A 26,713-nucleotide genomic window follows, 5' to 3' on the forward strand; every position below is an offset into this window, starting at 1 on the left:
GAAATTTATCTCCATAGCAACCACTGAGCATATGGGGGATAGGGGTTTATGTGGTTGGAGGGAGGAGAAGAAAGTACAAAGAAAAGGGAGAATCTGAAGAGAAATGTGCCAGCAAAGGGAGTGTCCAAAGCATACTGTAGGAGGGGGAGGTTCTTGGTAATGAGGAATGCTCTTCTTAGAATTTCTCCCAAGAGCTGAGGGACTGACCTTGTTGATGGTTGGGGTCAAATTGGGAAAAGAAGCCATTTGTTGCCTCAGGCTCTGGAGCTGTGAACCCCCAGCTCCTCCATTTCCTTCCACCTGCCTCTCTAGTCTTTCAGCTTCTTTCCGGCTGTTCCTGGCCTGGAGCAGCAGGTTGGAGCTGCTAGCAATACGTTGAGCAGCTTGGGAAGACATCTGGTAGGCAGAGTTCAGCATCCGGAAGGAACCTGAGGGATGAGAAAGGGGATAAACTACCCAAGGAACTGGGGGTGGGCTGAAGAGGAAGATGGAAACAGTGGCGATGGCAGCCTAAGCCACATACAGAGGCAGTGAAGAAGCCCCAAAGTTGGTCAGTGCACTTTTACCTGAAGGATCTGTGCTACTAATTCTCTCAAACTGTTCTCTCTTGTTCTGATATTGGATAAGGAGGAGCTGAAGACTTCTGTCCAGGTTCTCCAGTTCTCCTAAAAGGGAATCTGGCTCTTCTTCTAAGTGCAAATCCGTCTGCAGATTCTGAAGGGTGGTCCTGTGAGGAGAGAGGTGATGTTAATGTGGGGCAGAATATAGGCTTATAGTGGACTTTCTCATCCTGGCCTGCCATCTCTCATCCCACGAGAAGTTGCAATTGAATCAGAGAAAACAGACCCAAGGAAAAGTCAAGAGACCTCTATCATCCAAATGCTAGAAATTCAGATTGTCAGTAGAGGCAAAGATGTCTCCCAAAGCAGTGGTCATTCCCAGTTAGTCTTTGAGACCTCTATCTTTCATTTGATACTGTGGCCTCCTCATGAATAAGTTTTATGATCTCCTGAGCATCAGAACAAATTCAAATTGACATTTATTAAGTGCTTACTTTACACAAGTCTCGGTGCTACAAATACAAAGTCCTAGGAATACAAAGTCAAACACGGAACCAGTTCCTGCCTCCATAGAGGGCTGGGGTGATGATAACAATGCATTTACTATCCACCTTACTTTGATTATTGAGTACAATGTCTGGAATATATAGTAAGTGCTAAATAAATGTTTATTAGAGGACCACTAGGGAAATACGTTCAACATAATTGTACATGCATAACCTAAAGCATATTGCTTACTGTCTTGAGGAGGGAGGAGAGAGAGGGTGGGAGGAAAATTTGGAACTTAAAACCTTACTAAAATGAAAGTTGAACGCTATTTTTACATGTAATTGGAAAAATAAAATGCTATTATATTAAGTGCAAAAAAGAGAACAAAGGTATGCTTGTTGATCAACTGATTGTTATAAGAATCAATTTTAAATCAGGGCAGAGAAATAGTACAATGGATAGAGAGAATTGGGTCTTGAATCAGAAAGATCTGAATTCGAATCCAATCTCAAAAATTTATTAGTTGTGTGACTTGGAGTAAGTCACTTCCTACTTTGATCTTTCATGTACTTATCTATAAAGTGAAAAGAATATTACTTTCTCTACCTCACCTCTCAGAGAGCTGTTGTGAAGACCAAATGAGAAGAAAGATGTCAATAAGAGACATCCTACATGTCAGTAAGTTAAGTGACTTGCTGCCCATCACATAATGTCAAAGAGAGAACTGAAACTCAGTCTTTCTGCCTGAAATTATCATTTGTAAAGTAATGGCACTAATAATTGTCCTAAGTCATAGGGGCATATATTGTGAAACTTACATCTTCAAAAAGCAAAGGACATATGTAATCTGCAATCAATTCTCAAACATCCTAATTACATATATATATATATATATATATATATATACATATATATATGGTTATGGTTATAGTGTCTGTAAATACACACACATAAATGTATTTAAGTGTATAGGTATGTCTATGTACATTTGTATAATTATGTGCCTATGTGTGCATGTACACACACACACACACACACACATATGCTTTCTGCTCACAAAATGCTTGTATTTTTTTATCTAAATTACCCCATTTGAGCTTCACAAGATCTCTGAAATTTAAATAGGGAAAAATAGTATTATTCCTATTTTATAGATGAAGACCCAAAGAAGTCCTAAGAGGAGTTTTTTGTTTGTTTTGTTAATAAAGTAATTAAGGTTAGGTGACTTGACCAGGGTCATATGGCTGGTTAAATGTTAAATGTCTAAGGCCAGATTTGAACTTAGGTCCTCCTGTCTCTAGAACTGATGCTTTATACATTATGCCACCTGACTGCTCCAGTTTTAACAGATCTTAACTTCTTTGTGTTGAGGAGCCCTTTCACAATCTCTTGAAGTTTCACAGAAAAATGTTTTTTAAGTGCATAAAGTAAAATACATAAGATTACTGAAGAAACAAGCTTTATTGAAATTATGATGTAAATTTGCTCTCACCCAAGTTCATAGAACCCTAAAATCAATCCTTGCTGGGGCATGGGGAAGAGAGGCCAGAGGGGGATTATATGGTCCACGAGTAAAGAATCCCCACTCTATTGCTCAGAGGTCAACTAAGGCTAACTTTCACCTTTGTCTATGGTATCAAAACTAGTCAGTGGCCACCACAGTATTGAATATCAGGCCGCCTTCTCCTGGATCCCACGCATAACTGCTTTAGCTGGCTGTCAGTCTGTGTGGGCTCAAAAAAAAAAAAGAAAACTACTTTTAGTATCACCTGCAGCAAATAGAAAACTCAATAGGACTCATTCTAAATCTAAATACAGAATTATTTTTAGATTACTTATTCTAAGAGATAAGATATCCTTCCTCTGGGACACCAACTAATCCAGTTTCCCCTGGGACACAGATCATGATGGGACTGGTCTCAAAGGAGATGATGTACCACCTGCTTTTCTCTACCACCTTACAGACTTGATCTGTCTTAAGCCTGATGCCTGCTCTTGTCAAATTGAAGGCTGGACAAAGTCTGAGGAGAAGCCCTACCCTATGCTATAGTTTGCAATCCCTAAATTAATGTCCCAGGCAGAACTGCAGGCCTCCAAGGAGATCTTCTCTTCCTTCCTCTTACATCCTCATCATTTTCCAATTAAGCTAAGATATTTATTTACAGAGAAAACAGTAGATTCATGAATTGCACTAACTCATGAGCTTGTTTTGAGAAAAGAGCTTTGTAAACCCTAAAGAGGAGCAGTTAGGTGGTACAATGGTTAGAGTGCTGGGCCTTGAAGTCAGGAAGTCTCATCCTCCTGAGTTCAAATCTGGTCTCAGACACTTAATAATTCTGTAACCTTGGGTAAGTCACTTTATCTTGTTGGCCTCAATTTCCTCATCTGTAAAATGGCAAACCACTCCAGTTTATCTGCTGAGAAAACCCCAAATGGGACACAAGGTGTTCGATTAAATAAACATAAACAAATCTTAAAGGGCTATTTAAATGTGAATTTTTATAATGGTTGGAGAAACAATGAGCTATCAAAGAATCTGCCCAATGTCCAGGAACTGGACAGCTCTCAGACTTCCTAAATAAATTGTAATTGAGCTGCTTTCTTTGACCTAGATTCCATATTCCACATCTCATGGTGCCTGCCATGTTTGAAGATCTCCAGAGCTAACCTCGGACATTTTGCTCCTCCTCTCTCTGATTCTTCTCGGGAGTCAGAACTCCTGAGTTCAACCCAGCTTCTGGTTGCTTTTGTTTCACCTACTGGTAAATTTAGAACCCTCACTTCATTCTCAGGCAGTCAGACAGATGAATGCCTCACTGGCTCCTGCTGCTTCTCCCACACACACCTGGGTACCTCCTAACACTGATGTCTCGTTGTCTTCTCCCTCCTCTCTTGAGCCAAGGGGCAGCACAGAATGTGTGTGCAGCAAACAGATTTTATTTCAACACCAAAAACATCCTCTGACTCCAAAGAGACATCATATTCCTTCACATGTTGTTCCCTCCCATAAGGATGACAAATCAAGAGTTGTTTATTTTTCTTTTCCTGTGTTATCTTTTTGTTGAATTTCAGTGAATAGGAGAGAGAATGAGGGGAGGGTACCTGATAGACAAGATGACATTTGCCACCTCATTTATCTCTTGCTCTGTGACCAAAGGTGTTCTGAGAATTGCTTGGATCTGTCGGATGCTGTTTTCTGCCTCCACTATCCGAGGACCCAGACCATGTTCTCCTAGGTCAGCCCCTGGCCGGAGTCCAGCGGTGGTGTTGAGCAGGGCCCTAAGACGCAGGGCTTCCTCTCGGATGTTCCGATCAAATGTCTGGAAGCAGGGGTGGCAGGTCACACAGACTGGGTAGTTGTCACAGAAGCCTCTCTGGCACTGATCGCAACGGGGACCAGCAAAGCCCGAGCGACATAGGCATTGACCTGTAGTTTTATCACAGCCTGGAGCCTCAGTCCCCCGGAAGTCACAGTCACAGGCTGCAGATGGGGCAAGAAGGGACAGCGGAGTGAGGATTATTATTAACAGTCAGAGGAGTGCTAAGGACAGAGGCTGAGTGTTTCCCCCGAATGGACCACTGTGGTTTGGGAGAAAGAGCACCATGATGGGAAGCTCCTTGAGGACAAAAACTACTTTTTTTTTAGTTCTAAACTTCAACACAGTGTCTAGCACATAGTAAGCCCTTTATAAATGGTTGCTGACTTGACCATGATGGAACCCTAAATTCTGAGCCTTTGTTAACTTGGTGTAGGTAGCTTTAGTGTAATGGAAAGATCACAGCCCCTAGAGCCAAGAGAACTGGATTCAAGTCCTACCTCAACTTCCTATTATTGAAGTGACCATGGGTAAGTCATTTAACCTCTATAACCTTAGTTGAAATCATAGTTTCTTATTTGTCAAGCAAGAATAACATAATCTACACAGGGATCAAATGAACATCATTATAAATGTCATCAACTAGATTTTTCTTGAACTAAATTCAGGAGTTCATTGACATAAAAATTCTCAATATGGAAATTTCTTCTACCAAAGCCATTGAGTACCTTCTCTATAACTGATCATTTTAGTTGCTGTAAGGTAATAGAGTTTAAGAGACTTATGGAGGAACACAAAGGCAGGGTAGGACTTGAACCCATGTCTTCTGACCTCAAGACTATCTGGCTCTCTAGCCACTATACTACATTGCCTCTCATTCCATAGAGTTATTATAAGGGAAGCACTTTGTAAAACTTAAAAGCACTCAAATGGTATGGAGAAAAGAAAAATGGATTTGTTGTGAAAGGATCAAAATTGAAATCCTGACTCTACCAGATACTGAGTGACTTGGGGCCTCAGTTTCTTCATCTGTAAAATAAGGGGGAATGGACTAGATAATAACAACAACTGACATTTATATGATACTTTAAAGTTTACAAAACATGTTATTCATATTTTCTCAGGTGATCCTTATAACAACACTGTAAAGAAGATGTTAATAAGATTCCCTTTTTGTAGATGAGGAATTCTAACAGAGTTAGAATTTTGGTTAGATATTATCTAAGGTCCCTTCTAGCTCTAAATCTGTAATCTTTGTACTCTTGTTTCTTTTTTTTTCCCAATAGAGGAAAAAATATCCTCCTCTCTGTCTGACAGAAACGATCCAGATCTACTCCAGGAAATTTGGTTTCTTTCTGGAAAAGATAAAGAAATGTAACACCCTTGAAGTACCAAGACACATCTGGGACATTTTCTGAAATGCCAGCAGGGAATTGACTTTTAGGGCAGGTGAACAGATGGAAGATCATTCATTCTAATGATCCCTTTGCATTCACTGGGACTGATAAAGTTTATTCTCCAGTCGTAGCAAATGAACACAACACAAACACCAACCAAGGTAAGCATGCACCTATTCCATAAAATTATGTATGCCTAATCACATATACACACACACAAACACATAAACACACTCTATAACCTTAATTGAAACCTTAGGGTTTTTTTTGTCAAGTGAGAATAACATTATCTACCATGCCTACACACAGGGATCAAATGAACATCATTATAAATGTCAGCTACTGGTTCCACTTTTACTTGCTCTACCTCTGAATTCCTAATTTCTTTCAAAACTTAGCTCAAGTAGCACTTGCTACTTGACCCTAGCTTCTAGGGTCTTTCCTCTCAAAAATTATCTGGTTATATACATATAATATATATACATATAATATGTATATATTTGCATATGCTTATATGGGGGCAGGTTGCCTACACCAATACAATGTCAGCTTCTTATGGGCAGACACTGTTCACTTTTATCTCTGTATCCCTAGCTCCTAGCAAAGAGATACATAACTTATGCATCATAGCACCTGGAAGAAAGAAGATTTTTTTTTTGTTTAATCATTTTTCATTCTTGTCTGACTCTTTGTGATCCCCTCTGGGATTATCTTGGCAAAGATTCTGGAATGGTTTGCCATTTCCTTCTCCTACAGTAGAGGAAACTGAGACAACTAGGTTCAGTGACTTCAGATTTGAATCCAGGTCTTTATGACTTCATGTGAACTATTCTATCCACCATGCCACCTAGATACTCCTAATCAAAAATACTTAACAATCCTCTGGTAGATACGCAAACAGTCTTGAAGTGTGTTACATGGATTATATCAATTAAGCTTCTCAAAATCCCTGTGAGATAGGCAATAGAGGCATCACTTCATAGATGAGGACATTGAGTCCATGCTTAGACGATAGGTTCTACTCCACTACACCACCCTGTCTTTCATGATCACAACCATGCACACCCACTCTCTATAGACATTCTACTCTTAATAGAGCGTACCTCGACATCCTGTACCAATATCTCCATAGGTCCGATCAGGACACAAGCGGATGGATGCTGCGCTGCATGTTGGGCCATCAAATCCTTCCCGGCATGGACACTGACCTGTGAACTATGCCAAGAGGAGAGTTACATCAGGAGGCAGCATTCCTATTTTATACTTTCTCCCTGAGATGGGGGTCTATAATACCTCAGGCTTAGAGAATAGAAAAGTTAGGAACCAGGCAACTCCTCCCCTACCTCTGCTTTAGACTTTAAGCTAAGATGTACATGTTCTTCTCTGTGATTGTCTCTATATTACAAGACAGGACCCTGAAGAAAGCATGGCAAGTCTGGACTTGGCCACAACTTAGACTCCTTAGAAAAGTTCTGTGCAAGAATGAGATGGTAGAGAGTCAAAGAAGCAAATCAGGTATAATGGAGAGGACACAGATTTGGAAAATTAGTTCTTATCTCCAGACTCCATTTACTATCCCTAGGCCTCAATTTTCTCATGTGTTGAATGAAGGGGGTGAGACTAGCTAACCCCTAAAGTCCTCCCAAATCCTGATATTCATATTATTCTATCACTGTAGCCTTAAGAACTGGTAGATATTGTTCCTTGTGTTGTTTCTAAGAAGGCTGCATATAAGAAAATAAAAAGTTAGGTGAAGTTTTATGGTGATCTTCATGATAATTTGAATTACTCTTTTTTGTGTTTTTCTTGTATCTGTATAAGTTTGGAATATCTATATTTGTCTCATCATGGGTCAGAAAAGAAATTAATTTCCTCCTGAGCTCCAGTCCCAAATTACTGCTTATTAGACAGACTAGATGTCCTAGAAGGCATCTCAAACTCAATGTGACCAAAACTGAATTAACTATCTTTTCCCCTAAACCCTCTCCTCTTCTCACCTTCTATATTTCTATCAAAGACACCATTATCAATTTCTATCACTACATTTCTTGAGTCTAACCTCTTCTCACTACTCACACAATCACCATCTTAGTGAAAGCTCTTGTCCCATTCTCCTAGACTATTGCATTGGCCGATTATTTATCCTTCCCTCCAGTCTTTCTCTACTCCAAAACATCCTGCACATTATTGAAAAAGTACTTTTTCCTTTAGCACAGGTCTGATTGTGCCATTTCCAGATTCAATAAACTGCAGTGATTCCCTATTGCCTCTAGAACAAGTGTGTTCAACCCACAGCCCACAGATCCCATGTGACTCTCAAAGCCCATTCATATTACATTATTACATTTTATTATTAAACTCATCGGCAATATGGGTTACATTGCAGTTATATAAAATATCACATTCTATATTTGGCCCTTGATAAGTTTTTGTTGAGTGATGTGGCCCAGAAGAGCTAAAAGGTTAAACACCCATGCTCTAAAATGCAATATAACCTCTGTTCTTCACAAGCTGGACCCTCTTTCCAAACTCTATGGTATAGACAAAGTGTCCTTCTTGTTCCTCTTCATGTCTGTCATCCCATCTCCCACCTCTAAGTCTTTGCACTGACAATACTCCATGATTAGAATATACTCTCTGCACTTTCCTCCTCATGGAATCAAATCCTTCAGATACTTCAGTACCACCTTTTGTTCCCCCTTCCTATATTGCTAATGCCTTTTGACTCTCAATACCTTTGGATTTATCTTATATTTAATCTGTTTAGAATTACAAATGTGTGCATTGTCTCCCCTGGAAATCTATAAATTCCTTGAAAACAAGGAACGGTTCAATTTTTGTCTGTATCTCAAGAAACTGTCAGGTGGTCAATACCTAATAAAAGCACGTTGATGAGTTGATTGATTAGATAGAAATTAAGACCAAATATCCAAAATTCTGACATAGGAGGCTCCTGATTGACTGAGAATGGGTCTGGAGTTGTAGAATGGACCAATGAGTTTGACTTGGGGGTACAATCTCAACTTCCCTATATTAGTTCATTCTCTTTAGAAATCACAAGTAAAAATCTAATTGCTAAGCTAAATCCAGGAAAATAGAGAGTAATTAGAAGTTAAGTATCTTCCTGTCTGATACTAGGCAATTTTCTTTTTGTTCCCTTACATATCTAAGTTCCAGACCTGGATGTATTATTTGTGCATTTCTTTATACTATTTTCCTTATAAATAAAGAAAAAACCTATTTATGATGTGGACTGTGTGGTAAACATGAGGAAGAATGAAAAGAGAGGGAAAGTAAATACCAAATTTAGATGTCCAGTTATAGTGGCAAGAGAAGGGGAAAAGCAATCAGGGATGGAGTGAAAAAGATCTTGGAAGCTAGGGATATAAATCACCTCAGGAATTAAGACCAAGAGGCTTAGTGCTTCACTCAATATTTCAGATCAGGGAAAGTTTAGAAAGCTTTGAAGAGAAAAGCTTTAAAATGAAATACAAAGATCCCCTGGGTTGGTTCCAAAGAGGAGCTAAGAAACCAGAATTCTTAGGGAATCCTAGATTTAGAAAATCTCAGTTTTTAAGATGAGGAAACTGAGGTCTGAAGAATTTATTTTAAATAAGTAAAGTCCCATCTTCTGCATTAAGGTTTTCCTAATTTCATCAACTGCTGATGACTGTCCTTTCAAATTGAATTGTACTTTGCTATTTGTTATAAATTTATTTTTATTCACTCTGTTGTATTTTAAATTTTATTTATTTGTTTTACTTGATTTAAATTCACTCTAAATTGATACCATATTTATTTCCCCACTTCGACTAGGGAGTAGGTTCCCTATGAGTGACTTTTCATTCTTTGTACTGACATCCTCAGCACTGACAGGGCCTGCCACTTCTAGATATTTCATAAATGCTAATTGATGGATTGATAGATTGACTTGACCAAGGTCACAGAGGTAACAAGTGGGATTTAGACCCTAGATCTTCTCATTCCTTTCCACTATACCTCCCTAGGGAAGCTGACCATGATTGAACAGAGATAGACTTAGTGCTTCATTCTTTATATCTCAATGTGGGGGGAGAAGAACCCTCTCCCAAAGGGACCCCTGCTCCTTGCTGCTCCATCCCCTGCTGCTATAAATTAATCTGCCCTTCTCCACTGAGCATACTCCCTCCCCCCAGCCCCCCCCCCCACTCCTTGGACTCCTTTCACCTTCTTACCTGGTTACACTGGGGGTTGTAGGAGTTGTGAGGATCACAGTTACATGGCTCACAGCCCCTGCCACTGGCCAACTTCCAGTAATGGGGAGCACATTGATCACACTTGGGACCGACCACATTGGGCAGGCAGAGGCAACGCCCAGTCTCCTCATCGCAGGGCATATCTCGCCGGGATCCCAGGATGCTACAGTCACAGCCTGCAGAGCAAGAGGTGGCACTGTGCCCGGGCTGTCTGAGGAGGGATGCTGCGCCCCCTCCATCATCCCTAAAGTCCCTTGGGTGATGGAGAGCTCCCAGAGATGCCATAGATGGAGAGGTCCACTAGACGACAGATGTCTTGTGGGTGCAAGTGATGGATGAACATGGATTGCTCTCATGCCACTCCCCGACCTTGATAGCTCCAGACAGCCTGTTCTGACCCATTCTATCAATCCTTGTCTCCCACCCCTCCCTAGACTTTACAAAGAAACCTAAGCCTGTGCTGCCACCTTCTGGAACAAAGCAACACAGCCTTTCAGTTTTATAAGGAAGTGATGAGGAAACCAGGAGGATGCCAACAGTTAAGAGAGGATGGGGGGGGGGGGTTGGGAGGGATAGGGAGCCCTAAGAGGGCAGAAAATGCAAATTCTGGGAAATTATAGAGAGTTCCAGCTTTTCAGCCTATACCCTCCTCAAACATTCTGCCCATCATAAGAGGAGGAAGAGGAGATGGAAGAGAAGAAGAAAGCAAAAGCAGAAGGAGGAGGAGGAGGAGAATAAGAACAAGAAGGACAAGAAGGAAGAGAAGAAGAGCAAGAATGAAGGAAAAGGAGGAGGAGGAGGAGAGAGGAGAAGAAAAAGAAGGAAAAGGAAAAAGAGAAGAAGAAGAAGAAGAAGAAGAAGAAGAAGAAGAAGAAGAAAGGAGATTAGAGGAGAACAAGAAAGAGAAAAACAAAAAGAACAAGAAGGAAGAAGGAGGAAGAGAAGAAAAAGAGAGGAGGAGGAGAAGAACAAAAACAAGAACAAAAAAGAAGAAAAAGAATAGAGGAGAAGAAGGATAAAAAAGAGAACAAGAAAAAGAAAGAGGAGAAGAAGAAGAGAGAAGGAGAGGGGGAAAAAGAAGGAAGAGGAGGAGGAGAATAGGTCATATAGTTAATATTTATATAGTTAATATTTTCCTTCATTCTTGCTCTTCTTCTCTTCCTTCTTGTCCTTCTTGTTCTTATTCTCCTCCTCCTCCTCCTTCTGCTTTTGCTTTCTTCTTCTCTTCCATAGTTAATAAGAATCAGTCCTGGGCTTTTTCCACTGTGCCACATAGCTGATATGAGGTCCCCTAGGCCCCAACTTACGATTACAGCCCTGGGGATTGGCATTGGTGAGTCTGGTGAAACCAGGCTTGCACAGGTCACAGCGTTCCCCCATCACATTCTCTTTGCACACACATTGTCCAGTCAGTGGGTCACAGGGAGCCCCAGGCACTGCCCCATCTGGGTCACACTCACAAGCTGGAGAGAGGGTACAGAAACAGCATCTAATGTAAGAATGAGGCAGAAATAAAGTAGACCTCCTTCCCATTTCCCTTCCTTTCTGCAAATCTATAGTCATCACTCCCTTGCAAATCCCATTGAAAGCTTTACTTCCTCCAAAAATGAAACGTAGCTAAGCAGAACAAGTCTAGAAAGCTTTAAGTTGGACTTGTATTCTAGGGGGGAACAAGGCAAATTGTAAATAACAGAATTCTAAGAATTTGTGTAAGATCAACTCATTGACTCTTCGTGTGTGTGTGTGTGTGTGTGTGTGTGTACATGTACATATATATATATATATATATATGAAATGCCCATTTTATTTAGTGTTTAAGTTCAAATTCTTTAAATCAAATTATCCTTCAAAAAAGATATCATTGACTACACACAGCAAATTCAGGTTACCCCTTCACTGGGGCTCTTTTAGCAGTAACTACATTGTGTATAGCAATTTGGAAGAAACCTTAGCTACTTTTTGGCCACTAGGTGGCATAGGAGAGACAAGAAGATGCATCTTCCTTAGTTCTAATCCAACCTCAGGCACATAAAAAAATGTGTGACCCTGGACAAATCACTTAACCATATTTGCCTCAGTTTCTTCATCTTTAAGATGAGCTGGAGAAGAAAAACCACTTCAGTCTCTTTGCCAAAAAAAAAAGGTTCATAAAGAGACTGAATGTTAAAGCTACTTTTTACATGTGATTTTTTTAAGTCACTTTCATGAGACCCTGTTTTTACTCACCTATTAGATTGAGAGTTCCCAAGAGAAAGGGAATCATTACAAAGCTAAGTAAATACTTAGTGAATTATTGTTGTTGTTGTTAATAAAAATAGCTAGCATTTATATAGCCCTTTAAGATTTACAAAGCATTTTGACATATGGAATCTCATTTGTTCCACATAACAATACTGTAAGGTAATGCTATTATTTTCTTTTTTTCTGATGAAGAAACAGGTTAGATGACTTGCCTAAGGTCACACAACTAGTTAAAATATGAGGCAGGATTCAAACTCTAGTCTTCCTGTCTCCAACACAACAGTCGGTTGAGTCTTTCACCAAGCAGCCTGAATAGAGTTACTATAGAACAGTTCCCCGCTTTGCCCAGGGGTCTGCTGCTTCTGCACCAAAGGGAAGTAGCCAGACCCAACCTGAGGCCCCCAGTCCCTTCCCCAGTGGAAAGAAAGAAGTAGAGAGGGCAGAGCAGTTGCTCACGGATGCAGGTCTCCTGGATGGGAACACCAGGGCGGCGGTTCCGAAAGTAGTGCAGCTGACACCTCTCACAGTTCTTCCCTTCGGTGTGGTCCCGGCAGTTATCACATACACCTCCACTGACTCCCTGGCTAGCAGCAAATACAGCTGGGTCAAAGTGGCATGTCTCAGAATGCCCATTGCAGTCACATCCTGGAACAGGAAAGGATGTAAGAACCTCTTGAACCAGGGCAATGGCTCTCCAATGTTTTTTACACATGGCACAGTATCATGCTTTGCCATAAAGAAACATGACCCAAAAGATAGACAGGAATTCATTTCAAATCTAAGTATCATACCATTAGGACATACCTAGAGAAACTCTGCCATAGCATATCCTTTGAGAACTATGGGACCAGAGGATCCTGATTTCCCCCAGGGAATCATTCAATCTATATCACTACTCTATAGTCATACACACACACACACACACACACACACACACACACACACAAACTGTTCAGTCAAAGTTTTCACAATGGAGAGAATCTGGAATGGAAAAAAATGAGAAGCAAAAATAACAGAAACAACAACAAAAACAATCTTTTGGATTAAGAGCTAGGGACCTAAAGAGACATAAAGAGCCAATACTGGAGAATGATTTAAAGGTTCCTTGGTGAGATCAGGATGGACTATTTGACCTCTCAATTCTGATCTAATACTAGCCAAGGAACAGAAAAAGAAGGAATGTAGGGAGGAAGGAAGGAAGGAAGGAAGGAAGGAAGGAAGGAAGGAAGGAAGGAAGGAAGGAAGGAAGGAAGGGAGATAGGAAGGATGTATGAAAGGATAGAAGAAAGGATGGAAGAAAGGAAGAGAAGGCTGAAAGAAAGAAAAGGAAGGAGTCAGGGCAGGAGGGAAGGAGAGGAATGGAGGGAAGTCCATAATCATACTCTGGCAATCATGAGGATTCTGGTCATCAGCAGGTCTCCAGGGTCGGTTGTTGTAGAAAGGAGCACAGTGCTCACAATTGGTACCAGCAGTATTATGTTGGCAAACACAAACATCATGGACCTTGGAAAAATTATTTCAGTTAATGACAATAATAATTGCCCTTTTCCTTCCTGCTATTTAAATCCTACCCACCCTTTAAGGACTAGTACAAACCAAGTTGCCTCCAATAAAGTTCTCTACGATTACTGTAGCCTACATTAACTCTACATTTATCTGAATTCCTATGAAACTCATAAATCTATTTAAATATTTCCCAAACTCATTTGGCCAAGGATACTGTGGTATTTGAAATATTTGGATGGGATTCTCAAATGCTGGTTTCAGAGAATAAGTGTAAGAGGGTATCTATCAAAAAATGGAAAAATTGGAGGAAATTAAGCCGATTTTCAGACAAAAGCATTTATCTATGCAATAAATATTTTTATCTCTACATAAGTTCATGGTTTATATCCAGAGGGAAATATTAATAGTATCACTATTTTTCCAATATTCATTTCATGCAATACATTACACTTCCATAGCACGTGATTTGTTAAGTACTTAATCACACATTGTCATATCATTTGTAATCACTTATTTAATGGGTTTAGCTCTTATCTCTCCAACTAAATTATAAACTCTTGGAGGTCAGGCGATCTTACATATCAATTAGCATAGTGCTAAATGCATGCCAGGTCTCAGGAAATGAATCTTGGAATCCTGTTGTAAGAAGGGATGGAGAGATTAATAAATGTAATCCCTCATCTGATGTAGGAATTACTTCTAGGGCATTCTGGAAAAATAACTTGTCCATCATCTGCTCAAAAGTCTACTATAATTTGGAGCTCCCCAAGCTCATGAGGCAACCCCCATCTAGGAGAAATTCTCATTTTAGAAAGTTCTTCCTCTTAATGAGTCAAAATATGTGTTTATTGGTTGAATGAATAATCTTCTATGCCTATCTTATGATGTTCCCTCTCTCCATATTTTCATGCTACCAAAAAATTGACATATCTAGCCAAGGATGTTACTATAGTTACAATGAATTTACACATTAGATTCAGCTGAGTGTTCATATCATCTAGTTTTACAACTAAAAACCCTCTCATAGTTTTAATTCCTGACACTCTCAACCTACTTCTAAATTATCAAAGGGAAGGTTATGCCCCTATTTTATGGATAGGAAAATAAAAACATGGAGGAATGAGTTGCTCAAAGTATACAATGGATCAAGGTAAACCAGAACTACATACTTTCTTCACTAGATCCTGCTAAATTGATGAGTGCCCCCCTGCCCCCTCCCTTGCCTCCTCTCTTGAAATTCCAGTCTTCCTCCCTCCCCTGTAGGTTGTCACCTGCACTCTAGCTGAGGGGTCAGTAGGGGTGTCAAGGAGAGGGGCACAGCGGTCAGCGTGGCCATGGCAAAAGCAACTCCCCTGCAGCCGCAGCTGGGACACAGCAAAGTAGGCACTGGGTGGGTGGTAACCTCTCTGGGGTACTGGAGCCAGTTTGGTGAAGTTGACTCTCAAGTTGGTTATTTCCCCAAGTTCTGTGCAAAACAAAGGAAAGGAAACAAAGGAAGGAAAGAATGGAGGAAGAGAAGGAAGAGGGGGAAAAAAGGAAGGAAGGAAGGAAGGAAGGAAGGAAGGAAGGAAGGAAGGAAGGAAGGAAGGAAGGAAGGAAGGAAGGAAGGAAGGAAGGAAGGAAGGAAGGAAGGAAGGAAGGGAGGAAGGAAGGGAGGGAGGGAGGGAGGGAGGAAAGGAAGGGAGGGAAGGAAGGGAGGGAAGGAAGGGAGGGAAGGAGAATAGGAAGAAAGGAAGTCATAAGGAAAGGAGAAAATATGAAACAAAAGAAAATGAGAGATAAAGCATCATGAAAGAATAAAATGTTAATCACTTTGGGCAAGAAAGGCCATAGGGATCAAGTTGCTAGACCCCTCCTTTGACTTTACATCATTGGCATCAGGATCCTTCTGATCTCCCTGCTTAAATCTCACAGATCATTTGTTTTCTTGCATTTTTGTTACATATTAGTTTGCATGAGTTATTTCAGTATGTGTCATATCCATGAAAATGCAAACAAAAGAGCAATAACTTTGAACTCAAAGAAGGGGGGTAGGGAAGACTTACTATCTCTGTGACTCTGGGCAAGTCATTCTACCTCAATGAGTCTCACTTTCCTCATCTCTAAAATGAAGGATTTGGACTAGATGTTCTTCTAATGTCTCTTTTAGCTCTAAATCTATGATGTTATGACCCTTTCACTGGAATAAAAGCTATCTGAGAAATTGTCTCATTTACACCATATGCTGAATAACCCTTCCCCTATCTCTTCCAGGCTCTGGCATTATGGTCTTTATAATTGGAGTGAGGGAGGCAGTAATAATGGAGGGAAGGGAAAAGGAAAGCCTGGACCTCTGAACATATGAAGCTCATGCCGCACAAACTTCCTCCATTGAGGAGTTGCCAAATTCAGGGTCATAAAATTTGGTCCAAATAAGATTAAAATGTGATTGGGAAATGTTTAGTAAAATAAATAAAAGTGCAATGTCAAAAAGATTAAGTTAACTTGTAATTTTAATTTTGGCCCACAGGTATCTGTTTCTATTTGAATTTAACCCTGTTGACCTAGAGTACTGAGTCTTGTCCACCATCACTTAGCTAGTATGGCTCAGAGGCAGAATGAGACCTAGATTATTTAGACTCCAAAAACCAAGATTGGCTCTTTGTTCACTGGTTCACAGTATCTTCCTCTCTGTTAAGCTATTTAATGAATAGGCTGAATTTTCATTCTAATGTTCCCAAACTGCCCCCAAAAGGCAATGCCTACCCACCAATAACCTAAGCATTACTTAGATTTTGTAGGTCCCTAGGGCTTCCATCTCTATTTTCCAACTACTTTCTTTCCAATATAAAGTGGCAAAATTCAACTCCTCCAACCCATTCAATCAGATCCCATTCCCCAGAAGAAATGACTTCACCCACCATGAATTTTCTGACTTTGAGTGGCCTGAATCCCAGAAGCTAAATCCAAAAGGTTGAGATGCACCTATAGAGAAAAAAGAAAAATGTAATTCGTAGGATAGGAATTTGTTATATTACAGGGTTTTCTTTTTCTTTTTCCAGTGGTGTGCAGAGGAGAGGCAGTGGACTAGACATAGGCAAAGACAGACAGAAAGAGAGAGAGAGAGAGGCCATTGAAGCATTTTCTTTTAATACAGAGAAGAAAACAGAATCTCAGGCAGTAAGAATCAAAAAATAAGCAGGACCACTTTGGAAAGTACAGGTTGGATTTATTGTATACTTAAAAAGAAAAGAAAACAGTATACAACAGAGGCAATTTCACATACAATTCTCTTTTATATTATGTATGTGGGAATACTCATTTTATTTGGTGTTTGTTTAATTCAAAAGAAAAACCTTTTAAAAGGCAGAGATGGAATAGGAAGAAAAACTAACCTTTCATTCAAATGTCTCCAAGCCCTCCCTGTCCTATTTTAAAATTCTCTCTTGGAACCTGGGATAGGAAGTCAATGTGACACAAAAGTTATAACATAATAGGTAAATGTAGCTTAGGAGAGCCTGGTTAGTAGACTGCTTAGTGAAAAGACAAGGAGGAGTAAGGGAAATGAGAAGAATGTGACTGGGGAAGAGGAAAGATAAGAGAACCCAATTCTAAAACCTAGGGAAGAAACAGTGGATTGAATGAAGCGATGGGTGTTCAGGGGATAGTCAGGAGCATAGCTACAAGAGATTACAAAATAACAGTCTGGAGAAAACAGAGAAAGGAGGGTAATGTGCCTTCTAAAAAATTGTTCAATTACATATATTGTCAAGGGTTGACATATTGATCAGTTTTATTGACTACTCCTATCTTCTTCCAATTCTTCTTTTAAAAAATTCTTTGTTATAAAGAATGGCACCCTGGGAGGGATGTGCTGGTGCTAGCTCCAAAGAAATAGTTGATTATTAAATTCTCAATGTGATCATTTATACCTTGGAAATCTGCATATGCTACTTAATCAAATTTTACTTTGCTGTTTTGTTGGTTGACTTAAGAAAGTGATAGAGTAAACACTAATAATACAGATTAAACTTGCAAGTGACTTCAGTGTACTTTTTTCCCCTCTGGAAAGTCAGCTGTTAAACATTTACCAGTCTACCTGGTTCCCTGGGATGGAGAAGGGGGAAGGATACAGGGGGACATTTATAAATTATAAGATCAAAAGATGCCAATAATTTTTTAAAGGAAAATTCAGGAAATTTGATTGTATCTGATTCCAGGATTAGGGAGGGCTAGGGAGAGAGATTTGGTAAAGCATCTCTAGAAACAAAAGTATCACGAAGTATTCAGGTGACTATAGATAATGTCTTTTTTGACCTGGACCCAGCACATAACTGGAACCTTGCGGGGTAAGAAAGGAGGACACCAAATAACTCTGAAGAACCAGGGCTGAGTAAATCATCCAGAAGTGATTTCTTTCTTTCTTTCTTTCTTTCTTTCTTTCTTTCTTTCTTTCTTTCTTTCTTTCTTTCTTTCTTCCTTCCTTCCTTCCTTTCTTTTTTCTTTCTTTCTTTCTTTCTTTCTTTCTTTCTTTCCTTTGCTCTCCTTTTGTCCCTTCCTTTCTCTTTCTTTCCTTCTTTCTTTCTTTCCTTCTTCCTTCCTTCCTTTCTTTCTTTCTCTTTCTTTCCTTTGCTCTCCCTTCCTTCCTCTTTCTTTCTTTCCTTCTTTCTATCTTTCTTTCTTTCCTTCTTTCTTTCTTTCATCCCTTTGCTCTCCCTTCCTCCCTTCCTTCTTTCCTTCCTTCCGTCCTTCCTTCTTCCTTCCTTTTTAAGGAACAAACTCTGTTATTTTATTGATAAAGGAAACTCCCAGTGAGGAGTTTTGCATTGCTTTACCAATGCAAAAAATGGAATAAATTCTTCACAAGGGGATTTTGACCTCAACATATCTAGAATGTGTAATGAACTGCTTGCTATAGGGTGGAGGGAGAATAGAAGAGGGCTTTAGTTTCAATCATGGTATTTTGGCAAGAACATTGGAGTGGTTTGCCATTTCTCTCTCCAGTTCATTTTATAGCTGAGAAAACTGAGGAAATAGAGTTAAGTGACTTGCCCAAGGTCACACAACTAGGAAGTATTTGAGCCTGAATTTTAATTCAAGTCTATCTAACTCCTGACACTCTATCCATTGAACTATCTAGATGTCCTTTAACTCCAAAAAACAGATGTTCTGCAATTTAGAGTCACCTGGGGCAGTAAGTGTTTAAGTGGCTTACCCAGGATCACACAGCCTTCAGACATCAGGAGAAAATTTTGAACCTAAGTACTCATGAACCTAATTACTCAGCTCCATTAATTTATTAAAGCCAGTCTTATATGTTAAACATTGTCAAGCTGGATTTGAGGATTAAGCTAAGACTCTCTAATTTGCTTATCTATATGAGGTTTCTATTCTAAAATTCCTTACAAGGAAATGTTGACCTCCAAACGGCTTTGGTGTGTGATGAACTCTTAGGGGTAGATGAAATACAGAAGTTATGGGGGCAGCTAGATGGTACAGTGGATAGAGTAACAGCCCTTGAATTCAAATCTGGCCTCAAACACTTGATACTTAACTGTGTGACTAAGGTGAAAGTCATTTAATACCATTGCCTCACAAAAAAAAAAGGAGAAGAAGAGTAGGAGGCTGGGATTCAATCCCAAAATCAATCTAAAGTATAGAAAACACTACAAATCCTATACAATGGCCAAGGAGGAGGGGGGTGGGGTTAGGAAGTCAACAAAAGGAACCAATGGCAAACACAAGAAGCTCTTTATTGAGCAATCTCGGTGGTTTCATCTCATGATTAGTTAGAAAAAGGGGAAAGATTTCTTAGTACCATAGATTAAGATCTAGACAGGACCTCACAGGACATCCAATCTGATCCTACTACATTTTACAGGAAATTGAGACCAAGGAAAGTAAAGTAATTTCTCATAACCACACAGATCATAGGAGTCAGAGTCAGGAGTTAGTTCCTTATAAGTAAAACCATAGGTCCAGTCCCCATCACCATCACATGACTATTTTCCTCTATTAAACTCTGTTTGGGGCAATGAATTCACCTGTATATTCCCAATACCTAGCACAAAGGAGTCACTTGATAAACATCTAAACTAAATCTCCTCCCTCCACCACCCTCAGGGGTCATATCCAATTACTGTACCTTCCCCCCACGGTTGGGCCCAGTGTGCTGGGTTGACAGTGTCTGACACCGAACATCCTGCCAGTTCTGAGGCTTGCCTTGGCGGAGCTGGGGGAAGGTGGTAGCACAGTTGGGAGCCAGGTATTGATAGACCTTCCAAGTCTTGCCAAAGTCTGGGGAGTGTTCAATCAACATGCCTGCTGGTAGAGGTCCCTGTGGGGAAAGCATAGCAGGAGAGGAAAGGATGAATAAACTATTGTAGTCCAAGTCAAAAAGATGAGAAGAAGCTATAATTCAGCCCAAGAAGCATAGACTCAAAAAGAAAGTAGTTATTCCCTGGTTATATACTTTAACAGGCCACATTGAAAGGAATATAAAAGAGTGATTCAGTCTAGAAAAACATCTTAATCAAGATCAGGGAACTTTGGGTGAGCTAGGTTAACAGGCTGCTTACTGGACTATAAAGAGTATCTGAGCCAAGTCTAAACTACAGAATCTGTTTCACCAGGTTTGCATGATCAGAAACATGTTTGCATGATCAGTGGGAACTGTGGGTACTGTGCTGGAACAAGGACAGCAATAACCCATAGAAGTACTTGAAATAAGTGACCATAGGAAGATTTAAAAGCCCACTCAGGTTCCTGAGACTTCCTCAGTTAATGTTATGGAATCCAAGTCATTCAGCAGAAAGTTCATAAATAGTAGAACTGGTAGCTGATACCCTATTGCTTTCACTGCTAGTGTCCTAAACCCTTCTACGTCTTACATGCTTTTAAGTAAGTTTACTATGTACTTTCTCATGTTAAATAGATATTTAATGTTTCAATCCATTTCCCATCCCCTCAAAGATCCCTACAATGGTCCAGATTCATTAATCTTCATCTTGATTTTCTTCAGAGGAGCACAAGAATGAGGGGGGAGGAGGGGAATGAGTGATCAGATACTCAACAAGTTTTTTAAGAAAAATTTACCAAAACTGCTTTAGTCAAATGAACATTCTATCTCAAAGTAATTCCCTTAGAAAGCTGTAATTACATATTTCAATGATATGTGAATTGCACAGAACATTTTGATAACTCTTTTGAGAAAAGTTCACCAAGCTGGTTTGTGAGTCACAAAAGAGAATTCAACTCATTATTTTAAATAATTCAGTAATATCAACTGGTTCACCCACCTTAATTATTAAATCACTGGACCAGATTCTTTGGCAGTACATAATTTTCCAAGGTGACTACTTTGATATCATATATATATACATATATATATACATATATATATATATATGTATATATATATGTATATACATATATATGATTTTTCTGACATGTTCATTAAAAAAGATACATTGATGATAGTCAAACTTTGTGTATAATTCAATTCCCTCAAGACAGGTGATTATCTGTAGATTAGCAATGAACCATGAACCAAGTCTGCATTTCAATGTACAATAAGATTAAGCCCATAGTATTGCTGTTAAATTAGAAATATCTACATGGTAGAATTCACCAGTTATCTACACAGGTATCTGGAAAGTGATAGGCCCTACTGCTTCCTAGATAATCTCCATAAGCCACAGGGCCATTAGGCTCATTACATCTTCCTCTCCACCTCATCCTATGATTCAGAAGCTAGCATAACCCCAAGGTAGATAAAATGGGAGCATGCAGCAGATTGTACCTTCTCCCCAGACTTGGAAAATAAAATAATTCCTTCTGTCCTTTGTTAAGCCATACTCACCTAGACCCTTGGGGACCTCACTCTACTACTCTGCACTCATCATTATATAGCTATGAGCTCACCTGTAAATCCAGCATGATATCCTGAAGCTGGAATTTCCTGTCCAGATCTAATTGCAGAGAAACAGGATTCACATCTGCCAGGACACAAAAAGGAGGTTCTTAGATAAAGTGCATTTTTCCCTTCCCAGTCCCTGAGGACACTCAAGAAAGACTCACTTCCATGATTCTACTTAGTCCCCTGATAACTAGAATAATACTTGTCTACCCACATTTTCCATGATCTGTGACCAAGTTTAACATAAGATAATTTTATGGGTTAACCAATCAACGCTTGATCAGGTTTGTAAATTTTTCACCCATTCCCCAAACTGGCTCTTTACACCACCTCTTACAGTCTCCATTCCAAATTTCTTTCTAAGGGTACTTCTTCTAAAAATGATGGAGAGGAATGAAGCAAATCTTCCCATTGTTTCCACTACCCCTTTCTAGAAGCCTCCTCCCCCCACTACCCCTAAATAAATAGACAGAAAAAAATATGCTGGTACAGGCATCTAATTTCCTAAACCAGAGGGCTGCCCTATAGTCTAAGTTATATTCTGGCTGCTCTTGGGGTATGTTGGCTTATTTCCATTGGTAGAATAACTGGTAGCTCACCATTTTGAGACTGCCACCAGCGCATAGGACCAGAGGAGGAGACCACATTCTCTACCCGGTGGCTGTTATAAGCATGGGGCAGCCGGGAGTCACACTTACAACATTTCATTTGCCACTGTAAGAAAAGAAAGAGAAAGGGGAGATCAGGGGTGATGACCTGTAGTAAATTCCTGATAAATTTCCAGACCCTGGAAAGCCAAGGACACTGGAAACTTCTTATCTGGATGAAGGAAACCCCTCAACTAAAATAAATGTATTTTGGTAGACTGACACATTAATCTGGGGTTATCAATCATTAACACCTTGGTGTGAAATTGTTTCATCAAATTTCTCTCCTCTTAACATCTAGCTGACAGCTCTAGTGTTAAGAGAAAGGAAGTTTTCACTGAGGATGTCTCCAATCACTCTGATCTGATCCACATCTAGCCATTGTACCCAGAGGGCTCTGGAGGAAGGAGGAAGGCTGGTGACTCTGCATAGCCCTCCTTCACTTGCACCCAATTCACTTCTATGATATGGTGTCACCTCCCTGATGATATGGTCTTCTTTGAGAATCAAAGATAAACAACAATAGGAAGGAGTAAACTTTGGAGAAGGAGATGGAAATAATTTTGGAAGATTGAGTACTTGAGGGTAAGGATAGTTTCATTCTTTATATTTGTATCTCTAGCAGCTGGCATAGTGCCTAACACAGAGTACACACTTAATAGACTCTTGTTAATTAAGTAGGGCATCCATGGGGACCTGGTCAGTCAGAAGACTGACTATGAAGAGAGTGCTACATAGAGAAGAAAAAGAAATAAAGTTGGGAGGATACTAAAAATGTTCAAAAGTGGAGTTAATAAGGGTCTGGTTTAAACCTAAGAAGGCCTCTTCCTAGTCTAAACTGCTTTTGATTCCACGATTTTTCCAAAGGCAGGTCCTGGTGGAAAATATTAATGGTGGTTTCCTTAACAAAATTACTAAGAAGGCCATGATAGGTATGAAAACAAGAACAGTAAAACAGTCCCTGCCTACAAAGTTTACAGCAGAAGAGAAGGGGGGAGGTTATAAATATAGTATATTTAGTTAAGCCCCAATTAGTGCAGAAGTGGTGTGTTTGGTTTGTTGTTGTTGGATCATTTCAGTTATGTCCAACTCTTCATGACCTCATTTGGGATTTCCTTGGCCAACATGGAGTGGCTTGCCATTTCCTTCTCCAGCTCATTTGACAGTGGAGCAAACTGAGGCAAACAGGATTAAATGATTTGCCTAGGGTTATATTGCTAATAAGTGTCTGAAGTCAGTTTTGAATTTAATAAGAGTACAGTGTTTCTGATTCCAGGTCCTAAAGAAAACTTGACATTATTCAAATTTATACTATCCAAAGTTTTAATTGTAGGTAAAAATATATTCACTGGTTTGCTTCCAATGGAAAACAATGAAAATTATTTAAAATATGTTTAATCTGTTTTTATCATAAAAAGCAAAGAATATAAAAATTGAGTTTGTTATTGAAATTCATTACAAAACAATAGAATAGTTTCAGAAAGCATCTAGGTGACACAATAGGGTGGGGTGGGGTAGAAGGGCCAGATTTAGGAAGACCTCAGTTCAAATCCAACCTCAGACACTTACTATCTTTGTGACTCTGGGCAGATCATTTAACCTCCATTTGCCTCATTTTCCTCATCTCTAAAATGGGGTTAATAATAAAACCTAACTATCCAGAATGAGGATAAAATGATATGATAATTGTAAAATGCTTAGATAGCATAGAGTTTGGATATATATAAAAATAGCAGCTATTTTTAAGTTTTAAATGACTAAATATCATACCTAAAGATAAAACTAGCTTGACAATATGACAAAAATTGTTTCTATCAATTAAAATATTTTTGCAGTGTAAATGAAATCTTCTCTTTCTTTGAATCTACCTATATGCTGTTAGGTGCAGAGAGCTTTATCTTCAAGCAGGTAAATTTATATGCTTCCATCGTTGTTAGGGTCAAGATCTATAATTATTTTTCTCCTGTTATTAGAGTTTGAAAGATATCCCCTTAGAGAATGAATACCTTTATTTACACATGATCTGCTTTTTTGAAATTATTGTAGTTTTTTTCAAATGTTCATTTTATCTAAATTAAGAAGATCGTTCTCAGTCAACAATTCTGAATACAAATTGAGCAATTCCTGGCCATCCTGTTCATCAAAACAAAACCTTCTTCCAATGTTTGTCATATTTTCTATCACCGTCTGCTTTAGAAAAAGAAGACCTTCAAATTTACTATCCGTGAAGTCTGGCAAACTGTGCTTCCACTCTGCAGGAATATTGTTGACATTTATTTCTTGCCAAGCATAGTGGATATTTTCAATTGCTTCTTTTGATAGTATAATTTTTCCAGAATTCAGTTAAGGAAATTGACTTATTGCCTGTCTTTTAGCAAATGTCTTTTCAAAAGTTGTTCTTAGACACTATAATGATTCCTTAGTTCAAGGGCTACAATAACGGTGATGTGCTTGATGACAAAGAAAAGAAAAAAAAGATTATTCCATTCTCATACATTGAACCAAGTGTAGCTATATGATTTGGGGTATGATCTAAAATCAGTAATACTTTAAATCCAATTATTGTCCTTGAAACATTTTTTGAGAGCTAGGCTACAATAACTTGAACACTAATCTTCAAAAACAGCTTTAGAACCTCATCCTTTCTTATTTAACCACCAAAAAAATGGGTCAGTGGCTGAGTCCATTTCAGCCTGAGGCTTTCAAGATCCATATATAAGTATTAGTTTTAGTTTGAAAATCCCATTCTGAATTATGTCTCAATAAAAGTATTAAACAGTCCTTCTGTTCAGTCTTGTCTGATTCTTTGTGTTCCCATTTGGAACTGGTGTGGTTTGCCATTTCATTCTGCAGCTCATTTTATGAGGAACTAAGGCAAACAAGGTGAAATGACTTAACCAGGGTCACACAGCTAGGAAGTATCTGAGACTGGATTTGAACTAAGGAAGAGGAGTTTTCCTGACTCTAGGTCCAACATTGTAGGCACAGTGTCAACTAGCTACACAGGTAATGCTTAGACATTTTAAATACAGGTTGAGTTTTTTTCTTCTTAGAAATATCATGAGGGTGGCTGGGTGTAGTGGATAAAGCACTGGCCCTGGAGTCAGGAGTACCTGGGTTCAAATCCAGCCTCAGACAATAATTACCTAGCTCTGTGGCCTTGGGCAAGCCACTTAACCCTGTTTGCCTTGCAAAAACCTAAAAAAAATATCATGAAAGACATTCTTTTCCAGAATAAGTCTATTTCATCCATATTTAAAAATTATTGATCAATGTTTACAGTTTTTTCAATTATTTTCTTCAAAACATCAAGATTTTTATCTGCCACATCCTAATCTGCAATGGCTGCCTCTCCATTAATTTTAACATTACATAATTGAACTCAATTTTTAAACCAATCAAACCATTTCCATTTTCTTTCACTGACAGGAATAAACTTAAAGCTTTTCTCTGAATGGTTGCTTTTCTAAGAAGGGGTCATTGACTTCAATGCACACAGTTCCAAGACCCTCCACTCCTATCATTGTAACATTTCTATTCCTTGGTTGTTTGACAACACAAGAAGAAAAGAAATCTAATGTAAATTTGCTTCTTTTATTTTGTCTGAATATTTTATATTTCATATCATAGATTCATGCATTCCAACATCTAATTTTATGCTAGAATGGCTATTACCACTATTATCTATCATGCCTTTCAATTATACCAAAACTTTGTTCTAATATAAAAACAAGCCTCTTACTTTTTTTCTAACAGTGGTGATGTTTCTATCTGAAGTATTTTTTGTCCATTTTGTTTAGGGGTCTTTTCAAAAAAAATTAACACAACTATTAATAAAATTGTACAAAACAACCTATCACATATGTACAGATGACAATCAACAACAGAGTGATGAGTAATAATAGCCTGCTACAACTTTTGACTAGCTCACATGTGCTCTATTAGTTCGATATTGGCTCACATGATATCATTTAATAACAAAAGAGCTCGTTGAAGCAATGAGTTCACATCCAGCTTCTAACACTCACCTAACCCTGTTGGACTCAGTTTCCTCATCTGTGAAATAAAAGGAAATAACTTGACCACTTTATTATCTTTCTGACTAACTACAACAACATCTCATAAAGCACACGAAATTGAATTTTGCATTATTTAAAAATCACATTAATCATGATCTAACTTTATATGCACAGTTATATGGACACAGTCATACCTATAGCTCTGTGCAAAATAGAGAGTGATTAGAAGGGGAAGGCAAGAAAACCATTTTCCCTTTTCCCCAGAGAATTAATCAAAGAAGGAGCCTGACTCCCAAAAATCTTTTGCTTTAGCAATGAATGAGAAACCAACCCCAAGGTAATATAAGTGGGGACTGAATACACAGACTCCAGAGATGGAAGGGATCTATTGGCTCCTTAAAAATA

At 39.0% G+C, this 26,713-nt stretch overlaps 1 protein-coding gene across 2 annotated transcripts in view; it reads right to left on the reverse strand.

Moving 5' to 3' along the window:
• The window catches only part of LAMB3 (laminin subunit beta 3), a 64,164-nt gene that overhangs the window by 12,547 nt on the left and 24,904 nt on the right, over nucleotides 1-26,713 (reverse strand). For both annotated transcript variants that reach the window (XM_074222565.1, XM_074222564.1), the window contains 13 exons: nucleotides 22,242-22,356; nucleotides 21,648-21,721; nucleotides 19,870-20,061; nucleotides 16,646-16,709; nucleotides 15,017-15,210; nucleotides 13,622-13,742; nucleotides 12,696-12,884; nucleotides 11,306-11,461; nucleotides 9,978-10,174; nucleotides 6,867-6,978; nucleotides 4,152-4,530; nucleotides 567-727; nucleotides 208-428 (listed from right to left, as the gene is read on the reverse strand). In XM_074222565.1, coding sequence (XP_074078666.1) covers nucleotides 208-428; nucleotides 567-727; nucleotides 4,152-4,530; nucleotides 6,867-6,978; nucleotides 9,978-10,174; nucleotides 11,306-11,461; nucleotides 12,696-12,884; nucleotides 13,622-13,742; nucleotides 15,017-15,210; nucleotides 16,646-16,709; nucleotides 19,870-20,061; nucleotides 21,648-21,721; nucleotides 22,242-22,356 — 2,175 coding nt within the window. The remainder of the gene's footprint in view (nucleotides 1-207; nucleotides 429-566; nucleotides 728-4,151; nucleotides 4,531-6,866; nucleotides 6,979-9,977; nucleotides 10,175-11,305; nucleotides 11,462-12,695; nucleotides 12,885-13,621; nucleotides 13,743-15,016; nucleotides 15,211-16,645; nucleotides 16,710-19,869; nucleotides 20,062-21,647; nucleotides 21,722-22,241; nucleotides 22,357-26,713) is intronic.

This window comes from Macrotis lagotis, chromosome 2, assembly GCF_037893015.1.
Source record: "Macrotis lagotis isolate mMagLag1 chromosome 2, bilby.v1.9.chrom.fasta, whole genome shotgun sequence".
Lineage (NCBI taxonomy): Eukaryota > Metazoa > Chordata > Mammalia > Peramelemorphia > Peramelidae > Macrotis > Macrotis lagotis.